We start from the raw sequence: 16,965 nt of genomic DNA, 5'->3' as shown, positions 1-16,965 counted from the left end.
TTTTGGCGCGTTTTTAAACGCGCACATACCGCAGTAAGCTTTTGAGTGTTGCCCCAGCTCAACCAGCGCTCAATATTGCATTTGTGGATGCAGCTCGACATTTAATTGCAACTTAAAATGCAACTCATTTCGACAGGCGGAGCGAAAAGTTTATGCGTCGCAGCGGGCAGGAGCCGCCCGGGTAGGCGCCCCGGGGCAGCTCTCCCAAGATGGGTTTCAAGCCACCCATCCTGGCCCGGCAGAGTTGTGCACTTTAGCGACTGGCTGTGGCTGCACGCCAAACGAATTGCCATCATTTATTGTCGTCCTTAGAGAGTCGCTGCAAAGGCGCAGCAGTGGGAGGCGCGTTCAGGACCGTGGCTGCTGTTATATTGCTTTGCGTATCAACTGTGCGCAAACTTACCTGGCGCACTGTCACTAAATAAACACGCAAACAGCCGCATTGCTTGCCTCGTATAAATTCGAAACTGTCTCCCTCTCTCTCACTCCCACGCTCTCCGTCTCTTTTTGTCAGTATGCCAGCAACACTCTACCCCACAGCCAGCAAAATAAAAACTATTGACTTGACGACTCAACGGTACGCGCTTCACTTCATCCGGGCACTGTGCGCCAGAAATTGCATTCGTCTCTCATTGAAATTGAAAAAGTTGAACAATAAAAGAGATATTTTAAATATTGCCTAGTTGAAGATAAATAATCAACTTTATATTATTTTGTATATACGTATTCTATATTATTTATTTTATATATATTCTTAAAGGTGATATAGCAACTATAATATAATAAATGGCTTGACCAAAGAGGAGTAATTATAAAATTATAAACATATTTTCAGCAATTGCTTCAGTTGAGAATGATATGAAACTATTTAAGCAATAAAAAAAAATTTGGAAATTAGACCCATATTATATAATAAAAGCTTTATCGAAAAAAAATAAATAATAAATAAATAAGTAAAATAAAATAAAATAAATAAACAATAATGAAATGAATAATGAAAATAATTATAGAACAAAATCGATCTAGTCAGATAGTTTTACTTATGTCTCATACATAACCTTAAATTTTTATTATGATATAATTTATATCATATTTCATAGGTTAGGGTAAGTTAAAGCCAAATTATCTATCAAATATAAGGCACATGAGGATACTTTATAGATTCTCAGTGAAGTCGTTGATTGTGGGCGTTGATTGGAGGGCTCTATATAGTTAAATAATATTAATAATTATAAATCATATATTAAATGTTAAATCTGAAGTTGCTAAAAGCCTTAAGCCATTTAATTTCCTTTATTTATTCTATTCCTCTCTCTCTCTCTCTCTCTCTCTCTCTCTCTCTTGCTGCAACTGACACAAATACAAGTTTAATTAGTTTCAGTTGTGCAGCCCACATGTTTGCATTGCCTCTAACTAACTTTTGTAGACAACCAGTCAGTCTCTTTCTATAACCCTCTCACTCACTCTCTCTCTCTCTCTCTCTCTCTGTCCCTGTCTGTTGTTGCTGTGTTGTCTCTTGTTTATCAGACTTTTGCGCACATTTTGTGTGCTCTTTATTTGCCTTTGCACACAAGTGGCACAAGTTGCTTCGATTTGCCAGTGCCACGCCCATGCTGCCCTTCCTATGCTGTTCACTTTGCCACTCTTTCCCTCTCTCCCCCTCTTTCTCTTTCTCGTTGTGTAAACAAGGCATTAACTACAACAAAATAATTAAAGTCAATTAGTGGTGCTTGCCGTGGCACATTGCGAGTCCTTGGCTTGGCTTTTCTCTTGACTTCCTTTGGCACATAATGGCATTGTGTTAGCCTCTCGCTAACGTCATTAGCTGTAGCTGCACAGCTGCAGTGCATTTGCTTCTGGAGAGTAAATACGCAGCATCATAATTCACTTGTAATATTCTATGAAATTATTGTTAAGCGAGTGGCAACTCTCAATGGGCTTTAAGTATTTTATTTAAAATCAAATGCATTATGTGAGTGGAAAAGTTTGTATATTATATACATATACATATATTCTAATGAAATTGTTGAGGCAGCTGGTAGATTGACATGAAACAATTAATTTGCTGAAACCGTATTTAACACATATCAGTTTATATGTTTATATATTTAACTAAATAACTATCTTAGCTTATCATGTATTCAATATTTACGTACAAATATATGTATTTTTGTACAAATATTCATTTGATCTTTGCTGCTTGTCTGTGCTCTACATATAACAAACAAAAGCGTGGTTTCTCTAAGCATATTAGAGAAAGGCAAGTGAGTTGAAGGTGATCTATTCCCAAGCTAGAGAAAAGTTACCTTTACTCAGCTAAAAACTAAAACTGAATACTCTAAATAAATAAATGCCTTTCTATGTGATTCTCATGAAATGACATTTAATAGCATAATAATAATAATGAAGCAGTAGGGAGATATTCCTACTATCGGCATATTTAAACACATATCTTCATATCATATCAACAAAAACGGAAATTTCAAGTTCAAAAAAATGCATTTAGATTACAATTATTTTAAAACAAAATTTTTTTAATCATTACATTAAATATTAGTTAATTAAATTTGTCTAATTATATATGTAAACAAAATATATAAAAAAGAATAAATAAAATACAAATAAAATATATAAAAAATATACAAAAATCAGATATTGTAAATATTTTATATAAACGGCTTTAAGTACATTGTAATTTTTTTGAAGATTGGCAAAACTCGATAAAGTAGCTTAAAGTGTTGGCAAGCAAAGCGAATGGCACTCAATAAATAAGATTTTGATGAAAACAAAACGTCAAATAATGAGGAACAAAATAGCGATGAAGAGAGAGAGAGAGAGAGAAAGAGAGAGACAAATATTGATATTAAAAGCCGGTTTACAGGTAATCAATAACAGGTGAGCGAGTGCATTGAAAGCGAAACTGAATGATCGGGAAGCGCTATTGAGAGATGATTTTGCTGGCCAGCAAACTGGGCCAAGTGCGCGCAAAAAGAAAACCTCAGGTTATTAAAAAATACACTGTAATTCAGGCAGGCTCCGATCCATGGAAAAAAAAAGGGGGAAAAAAACAGTTGGCAACGCAGACACAGCTGAATTAGCCAGAAGCAGCGAAGTAAAAAGAGAATCAAAATATGACCAGCCAGCTGTGGGTCTGCTGGGCACAAGCCACTTCAAAGTATTCGCGCTGTTTTGCTGTGGCATTTATAAGCGCGAGCTGAAGCTGCAAACGGTTTAGTTCCTCGCCGTAAACATAACTAGTCACAACAACGCGGCACAGAGCGGAAGCCGGTGATCAGAGTTGGCCAGCTAACCAGTTAACCAGTTGAATATTTAACCAGTCAAGAGCCAGGAGCCAGTCTCAAGTGGGCAAAGTGAATGCGCGACTCGTTTGGCGGTATTTTATTATTGTTATTTGTTATTGCTCGCATTGTTGCTGCTGCTCCGGCTGTTTGGCAAGACGAGAAATTCATTGTCAACACTGTCCTCGCATTCCACGCCAAAATGCCGCGCATGCCAATGATCGCGCTGCTGCTGCCGCTGCTGTTGACAATTACGTGGTCAGCGCAATCGCAGGCCCGAGCGCTTCAGACAGATCCTGTTACGGAGCCCAGTCCAGAAGGGCCTCGCACGGAGGCAGCGATAGGCCCAGACGAGGAGGAGACCACGTATTCGGGCAGTCTTGAAATGAACACGGTTACCATTTCGGTTGACGCGGATGCCATCATGACCACCGACGATGGCGTACAGATGTTCACATCGCTGCCGGAATTCACAACCACGGAGGAGCCGCTGCCCGATTCAGTGGTGCAGCAGCTGGAGCAGGAGCGAGCGGAGCGGGATGGCCGGCTGACAACTAAGGCGCCAACTACTACAGAGGAGACTAGGGCTTCGGTGGAAACAACAACAGTGGCACCCACAAATGCCACAACTCGAGCAACCACAGCCCCAACAACAATAAATACAACAACTCAGGCAGCAACAACAACAACTGCTGCCATTGCAATGACAACAGTGCAACCAGAGCCAGTCACTGAACACGCGGCCCCGGAGCAGTCTCACAGCTTGCTCAACCCGAAGTCTACCATATCGAGGCTCGTTGAAGAAAGCCAGGAGATGAACCTCGAGTCCCTGTCGTCCATTGGGGCTGTGGCCGGCTACATGACCACGGAGCAAACCGCCATGATCGCCGAGGAGGCCGAGTCCTACGGCAGCGAGCAGACGACCAATGTGCCACTGATGGACTTCAATACCAGTGGCGCGTTCTCATTGGACGCAATGGCATCGGGCACGGAGTCGTCGCTCGTGGAGCAGAGCACATTTATGGAAAGCATGTCCGCTCGGGTCGAGTCGACTACCGAAATGGATACGATGCGATTCATGACCACACAGCCACCAGAGGCCGACTACGAGCCCCATGCGGAGGTGATCACTGAAGCCAGCCACAGCAACAGCACCACGGAGCGCAACATAATGCATCTGCTGAGCCGCCTGAGCCTGAACACGATTACCCAAAGTCCTGGCTCTGAGCCAGAGGCAAAGTTCATCACCACTGAGGAGTCCGTCATGCAGACGACGTCCACTACGGCCAGCGTTGATGTAGGGAGCACCACTGAGCCAGGCACCGAAAACACACTTGCACCACCCAAGCAACAGAGCCTGTTCCAGGCTGTGCCTATGCAGGGGACCACAGAAGCTGCTGCAGCAAGCTCAACAGATGCACCACTGACTAGCAGCACAACCAGCACCACCACCACCAAGCCAACCACCGAGCTGATAACTAAGGCAACGCGTGCACCGCGCATCGAACGCATCTTCAACTCGGATGGCGTTGAGGTGCTCTATGGCTATTCATCGGTGAATCGCTCCTAAACGCGCACCACACATACAAATCACCAAAAATGACCTTGTCAAGGTCAGCTTGTCATACAACATCACAGCAACAACAACAACAACTCACACAACAAAATCGACAGAAAATGACATTTTCGTGCTGGATTTTTCCAAATTCTAAACGAGCGAAATATTTAAATCTATTGTGATAAACGATAAGAAAGACAAGTCGACGGAGGAGAAGAAGAAGAAGAAGTAGGAAAACAAAATAAAAAACAAAAATAGAAATAATATTGTGCAAATTATTGTGTGGCTAAAAAAATAAAATCGATTTTATAATTTATAAATAAAACATGAATTACAATAAAACATTTCATTTTGTGTTTGCCTTAGAGTTTGCGCAAAGAAACAACAGAGACAGCCGGGAGTGTCAACTGGCAGATACCCTGCATAGATTTACAGATAGAAGCACTTGAATCTCGATCGTGCAATTCTCTCTTTAAGTCGGTTTCAATTAAATTTGTACAAGATTAAAAAATGTATCTGAAAATCTGAACTTTTGTTACTCTGCGTAACATAAAAAATATAATATAAAAAATATAAATATCGTGATTCACTTTGGTAACTCTCATAATCTGAAATCTTGCTTAATATATCAATCTATATTTAGCATTGCTTTAGGTACTTACAAATTTGATGCATTATTAATTCACATCATACCCTCTCTTAGCAGCTGCAGGGTATTTCAAATATGGCATTCGTATTTGATCCACAAATGGGTTTGGTATTGCATTTGCATTTGTGATCGTAAATAAACAAAAAAGAATGGCATCATATAATCGAGAGAATCGGCTGAGGTGGAAGCTTAAATACGCTGCATAGCTCACGAGGCAGGGGAAGACGTAGAGGTGTGGCAACCGGTATGTGTCACTGCAGATATTGAACTCGCTAACTTGTTTTATTACCTAACTAAAGAAAAGCATTTTTAAAAAAATATTTAGTTGTAAATTCAAGTATGAATTTTAGGCATACGATGATAAGATTATTTTGAAATTTGATTTCAATTTATGGGTTACAGTGCATTCGGCGAGGTAAACACGGAAGAGTGAGTAAACATGGAAGATCCAACAGATGTTCACTTGACAAATTAACCAACTGGCTTCACACATTTTGAGTCATAATTAAAAACACTATAATTATTTAGTATCATTTTGCTAGCTATCTGAGACATAGCTGAAAATTATAATAAAGATGTCTGGAATACTACTTAAAACATATACTGATATATATCAACATTAAATTAAATACTGTAAATACTATATAGTTAAGCTCCTCTAACTCGTAGACAAATACAGGGTTTCTAGTCGCAGAAAGACTAAATAAATTAATAAATATATCCAAGTATTTATTTTTAAATATCTTACATTGCCTAGCCCCTCTAACACATAGCCATATACAGGGTATCTAATAGCAGCACTGCCATGAACTGCAGCAGCTTAGCAAACTCATTTTGGGCACTGCTCTCAGTCAACCCACCAGCGAAACTGTATGCTGCCCACCTGTGTTGAAAAACCGGCATTAGCCAAAGTAATCGTCATACATTTTTGGGCTCTAATGTTCCGGCATGAACAGACGCAGACGCAGACGCAGACGCAGATGCCAATTGGGGCCCTGTTGCAGACACGTGGATGGAGACTGGTCTATGAAATCGAAGCTGCAAATCTGGTTTGACAACGCACATTCATTCATCGTTGTCGCCGATGTATATATATAAATCGATCTCTATATATATATACAATAATTTTGATAAACATACGAACTATATACTTGTACTTGATTAGTTGATTTAGGGCTTTTTGGTTTAGCAATGATTATCACGTTTCCATTCGAAAGAGTGGGCAATAAAATAAATACGCACATCGAGCTCATTTCCATTCGAACTTGAGACAGGCGCTAAAATGCATGTTGAGTGCGGGCTATGTAGCTGATAAAGAAGAAGAAGAAGACGTGATTGAAGGCTTTCAGCAAAGCGGGTTTTTCTCCCTCTCTCCCTCTCTCTCTCTCCCACTCTCAATATCAGCTGACTAATCGAACCATTTAAATTGATACACATAAACTCGGGCTATTATTAATCAGTTAAGAATGTGAACTGAGCGAATAAATAAGAGAAAAATATATATATGGAATAAATATATATGTGAAATAAAGTTAAGAGAATTCGTTGAAAAAACGTTTTGTCTCGTAAATTTAAAACACTCTTTATCACTTTAATTAAGAGAAGTTTTCTAGTTGGCTTTTATTATATGCATATTGTTTTTTGTATGGCTCTCTTTATCTCAATCTCCTTATTACCCTCTCTCTCTCTTTCTTGCAGCCGTCCCCTCCTTGACCTTGATAAAGGATTATTGCTGTAAGCTATTTAAATGAGAAAACATATTTACAGTAATATTTCAGCTATAGAATAAAGTTAATTTAAATTGCAATAATTGTAAAAATAATAAATAATTATAAAAGAAAATAAACATAAAAATGTCAATAAATAACAAAAAGCATTTTTTATAACATTAGATATATCTGATACTTTGATACCCATACTCTTCTATGGCTGCATTTTAAAGCTTTCTAAGATTTTTAACAATTTTTACAGCACCCAAAAGTCGGCTTCACCACAACAGAATAGAATAACGCATTAGGTCGCATAGATATTCGAAAGTATTACCAATTAGCATTCAGACCTGTACACGCAAATTTTAATCTATTTATATATTAAAACACATTTCATCCTTGTATCACATCGTCTTCTTTATATTACATTAAACGTGCCTAGGAACCAGGCATCCAATTCATCCGCTCGGCGCTGGCTATATAAAGCGACGGGTGATCTTCATTTTGCCAATAATTATCTCAACGATGAAGCTCTTCATGCTGTTCGCTCTTCTGCTGATTGCACTGGTGGCTGTTCAGGCAAGATCAGTCCCGCAGCGCATTCCCGCTCCGCAGCTACCGTTAGACATAGGCTACTGGGAGCACAATGGAGGCGTCAGAAAAGGAATGGGCGCAAGCAGTAACGAAGACAGTAGCGATCAATCCAATGAATCTGCTGAAGCGTGAGCCAATGGCAGCTGTCGAGAAGGTTAACGTACGGCAGCACTTTGAACGGAACACGTATTGAGATAAAAAATAAAAGTTTTACAATTTTGGAATAAAACTAATAGTTTACTCTAAAATTGATATTTCTTACTTATCTAGAACAAATTAAACTCAACTAGCAAGAAAGCTCATGACTGGGGCTCCCAAATTCTGTAAGATCTGCGTTCTGCGATCTGCGCCAATATTGAATTGAATTGATTTAAGCTAACAACTTTGCATTTTCCCAGTCGAATAAATAATATAAATAGAATATATACAAATATCAGTTTACCTGGACTCAAACCAATATCTACGTAATCCTCAAAACGAAGCACCTCTATCAATAATGCCAACTCATGTCTCTACAAAAAATTTCACTAAACTAAAAACAGAAAGTCATCCAGGATGTCTCAAACACTATTTCACTAATAATGCAGCTGATAATTCAAGCACAAATCAACATATGCACATATCTACATATATCTAATTATTCTATTTAGCTGGTGATAAGCATTTCATTTATTATTCCAGTGTGACCAGTCAGCCAATCGACCATAGCTGTTGCTCTGTTTCTTTTACTCCTTCACTCACTTTCTCTTTTTTCTCTCTCTCTCTCTCTCTCTCTCTCTCTCTCTCTCTCTCTCTCTTTATAATACTTTTATGTTTCTTCTTTAAGCTTCGGCAGGCTTTCAACAATTTCGATTGCACCCAAAAGTCGACTTGAATAAATTGAACTGGAACGACAGAGGTAACAGAAACATTGAGCTTTTAGCAGTTAGACCTTGCTTTTAATAATTGTCATAGCGCTAAACGTCATTGTGTATACGGTACGGTATATACTCTATATACTAACGCATATATATACATATATATATATTTTTTTTCTCCAATAATTGTTTTAATTAGTTCAGTCGTTAAACGTGTCACGAAACCAGTCATCCGATTTATTCTCTCGTCGCTGGCTATATAAAGCGACAGGTGATCTTGCATTTGTCAATAATTATCACAACGATGAAGTTCTTCATGCTTTTCGCTCTTCTGCTGATTGCACTGGTGGCAGTTCAGGCAGCACCACAGCCCGGTAGATCCAGCGCCACAGCAAACGCAAGTGCCAGCGCCGTATCCAAGGGCCGAGGTAAGGCCGACGCTAACGCCAATGCATCTGCCAGTGCATCTTCCGGTGGCGGCCGTCGAAGGGGTTAATCAGCATCTTTCAACGGAACACGCATCATAACAAAGAAAATATCTATAGACGGTTTGATGACAAAAGGGAAAAAACATCTAACGATTTAAAGTACATATCATTCATTTGTTATACCTTTTTCTTATAAATAAATAAACATTGGAAACTTTAATATGAACAATCTAAAGAAAATATTAAATAAAAAAATTATTAAATAAATTTGTATATTTTATATAATTATATATGTATATCTCCAATTTTATATAATTATATATGTATATCTCCAAACATATTTAAAAAAATATTCTTATATATTGTATATGTATATATATTGATCCGTATTTATGTATATTGAAAAATAAATCATTTATGCATTTCTCCATATATTAATGGGCAGAAACTTATATATTTCAATAACAAATAAATCTCGTTCTGGAATATGCTTTAAGCTCTAATTTCTGATATTACAATAGTCAGATAAGTCAAGGTATTTTCTTTATATATACTCAAAGGACTTTCATTAATAAATATGTCAAAGACTTAATTGTTTTAAAACGGCATAGAAAAATCTAACCTAAATTATATAATGATATTTGTATCTCATCTTATTATAATTGACATAATTTCAGCTCATTGAAATCCTGTTCCATTTCGACTGACGCAATTGTCTCTAATATGTCATAAGACTGTGTTTTTAGGAGGATTTCCATTATTTTTGTACCTTAAACTTCTAACACCTGAAACTTTTACGAGACAATAGCGTTAATTCAAAATATTGCATTTATTCTGGAAGTATGGCCAGTCAGTCAGTCGATTGACAATTTTTCGCAATCAGTCACTGGAATCGGGAGTACACGACTGTAAGATCTTTTGCAACCAAAGAATGCATTTTACAATTAGTCTGTCGTTTGTATGTACTTAATCCACATATCTGCTTAATATCCTCTGCTTATTTCATTCCGAAAAAGTGTAGCAGAACCAATATACCCCTCTCATTTAGAATATTGGAGAGTATAATAAACTGCGAGGTAGCCAAAAACAGATTTGCATTTCTGCAGATCAGTTGCCGTAGGCACAACCCGTTTTGTTGATTAGATTTGCTTAAGCAATTTGCATAATATTTATAAATAATGGGCGCGTTCAACATGTCAATAAACAATGTTATTAACTCCTATTGCTTTGTCGACAGTTGGATTTAAAAATAATATACAAATTCTAAGAGAAAAATGTCTAAATTGTATAGAAGAAGATCAAAATACGTCGAAATTTATATTAAGTTAGTTGGTATCCTTTACATCGAAACCTCTATTCAATCAACTGATCTCCGTTAGGAAAAGGCAAAACTCTATCTTACTTATTCAGTTCTTAAGGATATTCACATTTAACTACTTATTTGTCAAAGTGTATTGTATTTTTGTCTGCTGCATATCTAATTAAATCGTTTGCAGCTCTGTGAATTAGCATCAATATAATTATTTTATTTTAACTTGTTTCAAAAATATCTCAAAATGTAAAATATCTCAAAATGTCGATGGAGTACGAACGACTGCAGAATACTCGTTCACGTTCCAAGAACAGTTAAATATAGATTATTGATTGTTCTGCCATTGGGTTGGTAAATATAAAGGTTATTAAATTTAGAGACCCTAACTCTAAAACTTTTACTAAATATGTATATAAGTATAGTTTGAGTTTATCCACATGATATACAAATATAAATATATTTATCATGAGGATAACAACCATTAAATATTCCATATTAGCAGATGTCTTACGTCATTTTGCATTGCATTCATATTGACGTATATAATTTCCCAAAAGAGGTTCAAATGCACATCTATGTCAAAGAATGAATAGTCATGAAATATATTGCCGAAAAATAGTATAAAACATATGTGTGGTTTAAAAAGCTAAAATGCTAAAAGTCTTCTTGTTTGTGTTGCCGTAACGCCTTCGGTTTGGCAATGCTTTGTTAGCCAGCCAGTTTGAAGAATGGAGCATAGATATCCGCCAGAATTAAAGGAGCATTGGACAGGAATCAGTCTGTTGAATTAAGGTCAATCCAATTTGTAGAAACTTAGGGCTCTTGAGAATTGAGCCAATGATTTCGATCATTGCACTGCCATTTTATCTGTTCCTGTTTCTCCTCTCCGTTGGTGGTCTTTGGGTTCTTGCTTGTTTTGCTTGCCTTGCTCTGGTGTCTTTTGTTTGCTTTTGTGGTGAGTTAGCTGGTTTCGCTGACTTTTTAGCTGGTGGTGGTGGTTGCTTCGCCTGTTTTGCTGACTTTTTGCGTTCATCTGCCCTTTGGTTGCTTTTGGCCTGCTTGCCTTTGGCCTCGTTGCTTTTGGCCTGGTTGCTTTTGGCCTGGTTACTCTTGGCCTGGTTGCTCTTGGCCTGATTGCTCTTGGCCTGATTGCTGGAGCTACCTTTTTGAACGGTCGAGGAGCTGCCTCCCCCATTATCCATACGATTTTGAAAATATATGACAGCGAACACAACCAAGAAGAAGGCGATCACAATACAAAGTCGCATGGTAAAACTTTACAAAAGTGTTAAATTTGCGTGTATAAATACATATACATATAATATATATATTCTATTAAAATGTTAACAAATAAATATATTCTATGGAAACTTAAAATTTTGTTGAATTTTTAGGTGTTTCATAACTGAACAAATGATGCTTAAAGTCTGAAACATTTTCCCTGATGTAAACGTGATGTGAATTAAATCACAAGGGTTATTTGATTCGGACTTTCGAACAAACTTTGTGGAACGAATGAATGGATTGATAATATCTGTATGCCAATGAGATTTTGATGAGATCTCAGAACATCATTTGCATAATGTCAGCTAATTTGGCATAGTGTAAGGTCACATAATTATATAACAAATATAAAAAAATAAAAAAAACAAACAAAAGAAAAAAAAAAACAACAGACAAATTGTTTTTTTCAAATTTTAATATCATTTAATTGATCCCAAGCATATGAATTTCAAATATAAATTGTATTATTTAACAGCACCATCATTGGACGAGCAACCGAGCTGTCGATACAGAGAGCACCATGAAAATTGATCCAGCGAAATGAGTCGGTGGCCCTTGAAAGCATTGAGCAAAAACATTGCTCAATGCACTTGCAACATTCCTCCTTCTCCTCCTCCTCGTCGTCTTCGTCTTCGTCTTTTCTTTCTTCTTTTTACTTGTTTCTTGTTTCCGCGGCTCTACGAATTTCCTGTGCTCAGGGATATGCTCGTCCAGAAGCAATGCTGTCTCATTGCGACTGAAAGTGCCCACAATGGCAGTCTCATCGGCATTACACCCTTGCCAGTAAACGAACAGGAGCAAGGTAAAAAAAACGCTGATTAAAATCAATTTATTCATCGCACCCTTTTCTTTATCACTAAAGTACACAAGACTTAATGATTTGCCTACACCATATCTTGGTCTAAAACAATTTGCACACTTTTCTTATCTTCTATTGGGCAGTGGCAAAATTGCAAACATTTTTAAAGCTACGAAAATTTTGATCTTTTTTATGTTGTTTTCTTTTTTTTTTGGAATTTTTATTTGATGTGTCTGGTGAAAAACCAAAATTCTCTGAGCATTTATGAATAAATCATAGCAATTTGTAAATTATGTGACATGTGGCGCAGTGCATCTTAGATCAATATACAAGGCGATGCTTCTAGTAAAGGTTGAGATAAGATTGGAGATATCTCTAAAAAAGAATGAAGTCATATTTTCTTTACGTCTCAAAATATAAACATCACATTATATAGAAAGAAAGCTTGATGCAAACAAAATTCACATCATATTGCTAATCATATTAAGAAAATAACAAATTAAATAACAATAAAATAACCCGAGAATCGAATGGAATCATTCTGTTCTTGGGCTCGAAATAAGGATAATAGCAATTTCTTTTTGTCATGTATATTTATTTTATAAATATAAATAAGCTAAATCACTTTAAAAATCTGTTCAATTCGGCACGGCTCTGAAGATGTCCTTTCGTTGAAGCTCAACCTCGGGCATTGGCAGAGGAGCTGGATGAGGCATTGGCGAGACCACCGCCCTTGGCCGAGGCGTTGGAGGAGGAGGAAGCATTGGCATTGCCGCCGAAACGACCGTTGGAATTGGCATTGGCTGAAGAGGTGGCACTGGCACTGGCACCACCGCCACCACCGAAGCGACCACCGCCGCCATTGGATGTGGCACTTGCATCAGCATTGGCATTCGCACTGGAGCTACCGCCACCAGGACCTCCAAAACCACCTGGTCCACCGAAGCCGCCTGGACGGCCTGCACCGCCTGGACCTCCAAAACCGCCTGGACCTCCGAAACCGCCAGGACGGCCGGGACCGCCGGGACCACCGAAACCACCTGGACCACCGAAGCCGCCTGGACCACCTGGACCGCCTGGACGGCCGCCAAAGCCACCAGGTCCACCGAAACCACCGGGACCACCTGGTCCACCGAAGCCGCCTGGACCTTTGCCAAAGCCTGGCCCGCCCTGCGACTGGGCGCTGGCATCGGCACTGGCACTAGCACCGCTTCCTTGGCGCTGTGGAGCAGCTGCCACCACGGCCAGAATAATACTAAGCACAACGAATATCCTCATGTTGCTGCTTGTCCGAACTGTTCGAAATCAGCTAACAAACTTAATGCTTTGTGTCGAGCGTCTCGCTTTTATAACACTAAACGATGGATGATCTAGCTGCGCTAGACGACGATATCAATTAGCATAGTTACATACAGACGAAAATCAGAAAAGTAGACAAAACAGCTAAGCGCCTAAATTATGATGGAATTAACTGCCGCGAACAGATTCGAGCTCATCAAATTGAATTGTGCGGCGGAGGAAAGTGTGCGAATCTCTTTTGGCAAATGGATATTGAATATCTGAGTTTCTCTCAAACCGGTTAGGGACTGTCTATATATATTTTACGATCTTTAATGTTTTTTTTTTTTTTTTTGTTTTTTTTCAGCTTGACTTGCAAGTATACTTAGCTTCGGTACTTTTCTTTATTTAAGCTCTAAATGTTTGACAGAAGAGAATTATAATAATGCCTTAGTAAAAATTCACACATATATGATATTTGTATAAGTGATCTTTAATGATTTCATATTTCTGTTACGACTAAGCCGATTCACCGGTTTTTCCTGTAATCTTTTGGTCATAGAAACAGTTTGTTTGCGTAGACAGAGCCCTTCCGGTATTTTGAGCAGGCAAACATATATTCAAATTTGTAACTTATTTCATAAATGAAAAATATGCAAAAGGCTACTGCCCATTTATATGCTAAAACCCTGATAGTTGGCGTACGTTGTAAGAGTTATATCACTAACTGGACTTTTGGTGTGATAACAGAGGCCATAAAAGGTTTTAGAGTTGATTTCACCGCAATATGATCAATGTTCAGGAAGCACACGAATCTTGAATCTAACCTGAGTTCCGACTTGCCAAACAAATAAAAGTGTTCTTATCGAGCATGCTTGACTAGAAGATACCCAGCTTGTTGGGGTATACATATAATTATATATTATGTATATAAATAGTATAGGGTTATCAGATCTATATATAATTCTAAGAACATAAATATGACTTTCAAATTCAAACCTCAAGGCCAAACATATAAAACATTGAGACGGTTCAGTCAAGGCTCTCTGCTTGTTGGCGCTGATAAGAAATTTGAGTGTAGCTTTTGTGAATTAATTGAATTAAAATAATCTTTCATTCAATGTATATTTACACCCCATTCGCTTAGTCTTCAAATAATACTATCTGCTCAGATTTCACATAATTCATTACGAATAATAATTATAATAATTATAATAAAAAAAAAAAAACAATATTAATATTCATCTGTCTGTTACATACGTTAGGCATTAATCATTATACCCTGAGCCCATGTTTTCTAGAGGAGCGCAACGTATAAGAACAGGCTTGTAATCGCTTAATTCAGCAAATTTAATCCGCTATCAAGTTTTTAATTATCAAGAACATAAACCATATATTCAAATGAGCTGCACTACACTATCGAGCGTCAAATGTTGTTTAGCTGATAAACAAAACACGAATACAATTATAAAGATAATAAATTATTTTCGATTATTGTTTTCGCATTTATTTTGTTTGGCATTCAATTATTTAAATTTATGCCGCTCAAATGCAGGTATTTGGTTTTCTGGAAGTTTTTGAGAAATATCAAAACAGAAATTAAGCTTTGGGGGTCCAGCTGAAAGGTAGATTTTTTTTTTTTTTTTTTTTTTGCCAGTTTGGACTTGAATTTTCGTAAATTTTTGGAGATGGCCCATAGCGATTTGCCTGAAAAAATATATAGAATTATATTTAGAAGGCTGTTAAAGCCATAAATTTTGGCAACTTCTGAATGCGTCAATGCATTAACTTAGTTCAATTTGTGGCTAAACTAGTAACAGATTTTATGGTGAACATAATTTATATTATTTCGCAGTCTACGAGGGCTACATTATTATTGGCAGGAAAGGTGAACTAAAAATCTTTATTCATTAGGCATTAAGACCTATCTGACTTTCGCCTATATACTTCTACTAATCTAATCAGACAAGCATCATGGTTTGAGCAACAGTGATTTCAATAAAAACGGCATAAGGTTTATTATAAAGATGTATACAGATATTTAAATAGGATAGATGCCTATATATCAATATTTATCTGAACGTTAAATGGAAAAGTTTGGATTACAAATAAAGCATTTCAATCATCATCACAATCAGGCATGCCATCAGAGCTCATATTAAGAGCTCGTGGCAAAATTATCCTATAAAAATATCATAGGCGTACAGTTTCTTGTGAGAGCAGAATCTAATACGCATTTACACATCATCATCCAGAAAGGCAATCTCATGAGCACATTGCAAAAAATAATTTACTAAAGCTAAATGATAATAATGATCCCAGATAGCTTTTCTTAATGAATGTATACAATCAATTGAAACAGACTGTCGGTTTTCATTCCTCCACTTTTTTTTTTTTTATTCCCATGAGTCAACTCCTTCATTTATTTTATTTACATTAATTGTCTAATAATCTAGGGCTTAGCCGCGGAATCCACTTTGTGTGTTGGCATTGGCGTTGGCGTTGGCGTTCGAGTTGGAGCCACCAAAGCCACCAGAGTTACTGCTGGCAGCGGCGTTGGCACTGGCTGAGCTGCTGCCGCCACCACCGAATCCACCGCCTGGACGACCACCGAATCCAGCACCAGGGCCTCCGAATCCACCGCCGAATCCGGGACCACCACCGAATCCGCCGGGACGGCCACCAAATCCACCACCGATTCCAGGGCCTCCGAATCCGCCGGGACGACCACCGAATCCGCCGGGACCACCACCGAATCCGCCGGGACCACCACCGAATCCGGCGGGACCACCACCGAATCCGCCACCGAATCCGGGACCACCACCGAAGCCGCCACCGCGATTACCGCCGAATGATTGCGCATTGGCATTTGCGTTGGCGCTGGCACTTGAGCCACCTCTACCAAATTGAGGGAGGGCCGAAGCAACGGCAACGAGCACGGACAGAGCGATGAACAGTTTCATGATGAGGCTTCGAGCTGAATTCACAAACTTAGCTCAGCAACTGTCGGACGGCAGCTTTTATACATTTCAGTCCAGGGGATATCCCGTGGCCTCAGTTCCAATCAGCCGGCCACAGATAGTGATAGACATAAAGGCAAGAGAAAGAGAGAGAGGTTTTATACACAAATACATAAACAATTTTGATACTTTATTGGTTTTGCGTAACGTCACATTCACAGATTAACAGATTCGGTTT

The 16,965-nt window shown here is 38.2% G+C and overlaps 4 protein-coding genes across 4 annotated transcripts; 2 read left to right on the top strand and 2 right to left on the bottom strand.

Annotated features, from left to right (window-relative positions):
* Window positions 1–3,227: 3,227 nt before the first annotated feature.
* LOC6577312 (mucin-5AC) lies at window positions 3,228–5,139 on the top strand. Its single transcript, XM_002003243.4, has one exon. It carries the CDS (start codon window positions 3,376–3,378, stop codon window positions 4,867–4,869), a length of 1,494 nt encoding a protein of 497 aa, XP_002003279.2. The 5' UTR covers window positions 3,228–3,375; the 3' UTR covers window positions 4,870–5,139.
* A 3,809-nt stretch (window positions 5,140–8,948) lies between these two features.
* LOC122757184 lies at window positions 8,949–9,314 on the top strand. The gene has a single exon (XM_044008646.1). The coding sequence runs from the start codon at window positions 8,971–8,973 to the stop codon at window positions 9,160–9,162; it is 192 nt and encodes a 63-aa protein (XP_043864581.1). The 5' UTR covers window positions 8,949–8,970; the 3' UTR covers window positions 9,163–9,314.
* A 3,749-nt stretch (window positions 9,315–13,063) lies between these two features.
* LOC6577308 (glycine-rich protein DOT1) lies at window positions 13,064–13,818 on the bottom strand. The gene is made up of 2 exons (XM_032728949.2): window positions 13,476–13,818; window positions 13,064–13,439 (listed from the first exon to the last, which is right to left on the bottom strand). Exons 1-2 carry the CDS (start codon window positions 13,765–13,767, stop codon window positions 13,168–13,170), a joined length of 564 nt encoding a protein of 187 aa, XP_032584840.1. The 5' UTR covers window positions 13,768–13,818; the 3' UTR covers window positions 13,064–13,167.
* Window positions 13,819–16,142: 2,324 nt separating this feature from the next.
* Window positions 16,143–16,767, bottom strand: LOC6577307 (ctenidin-3). Its single transcript, XM_002003238.3, has one exon. It carries the CDS (start codon window positions 16,728–16,730, stop codon window positions 16,227–16,229), a length of 504 nt encoding a protein of 167 aa, XP_002003274.1. The 5' UTR covers window positions 16,731–16,767; the 3' UTR covers window positions 16,143–16,226.
* Between the last annotated feature and the right edge of the window lie 198 nt (window positions 16,768–16,965).

Source organism: Drosophila mojavensis, unplaced genomic scaffold (genome assembly GCF_018153725.1).
Source record: "Drosophila mojavensis isolate 15081-1352.22 unplaced genomic scaffold, ASM1815372v1 contig_36, whole genome shotgun sequence".
Classification (NCBI taxonomy): domain Eukaryota; kingdom Metazoa; phylum Arthropoda; class Insecta; order Diptera; family Drosophilidae; genus Drosophila; species Drosophila mojavensis.
This window is presented reverse-complemented; position numbering and strand designations above follow the sequence as displayed.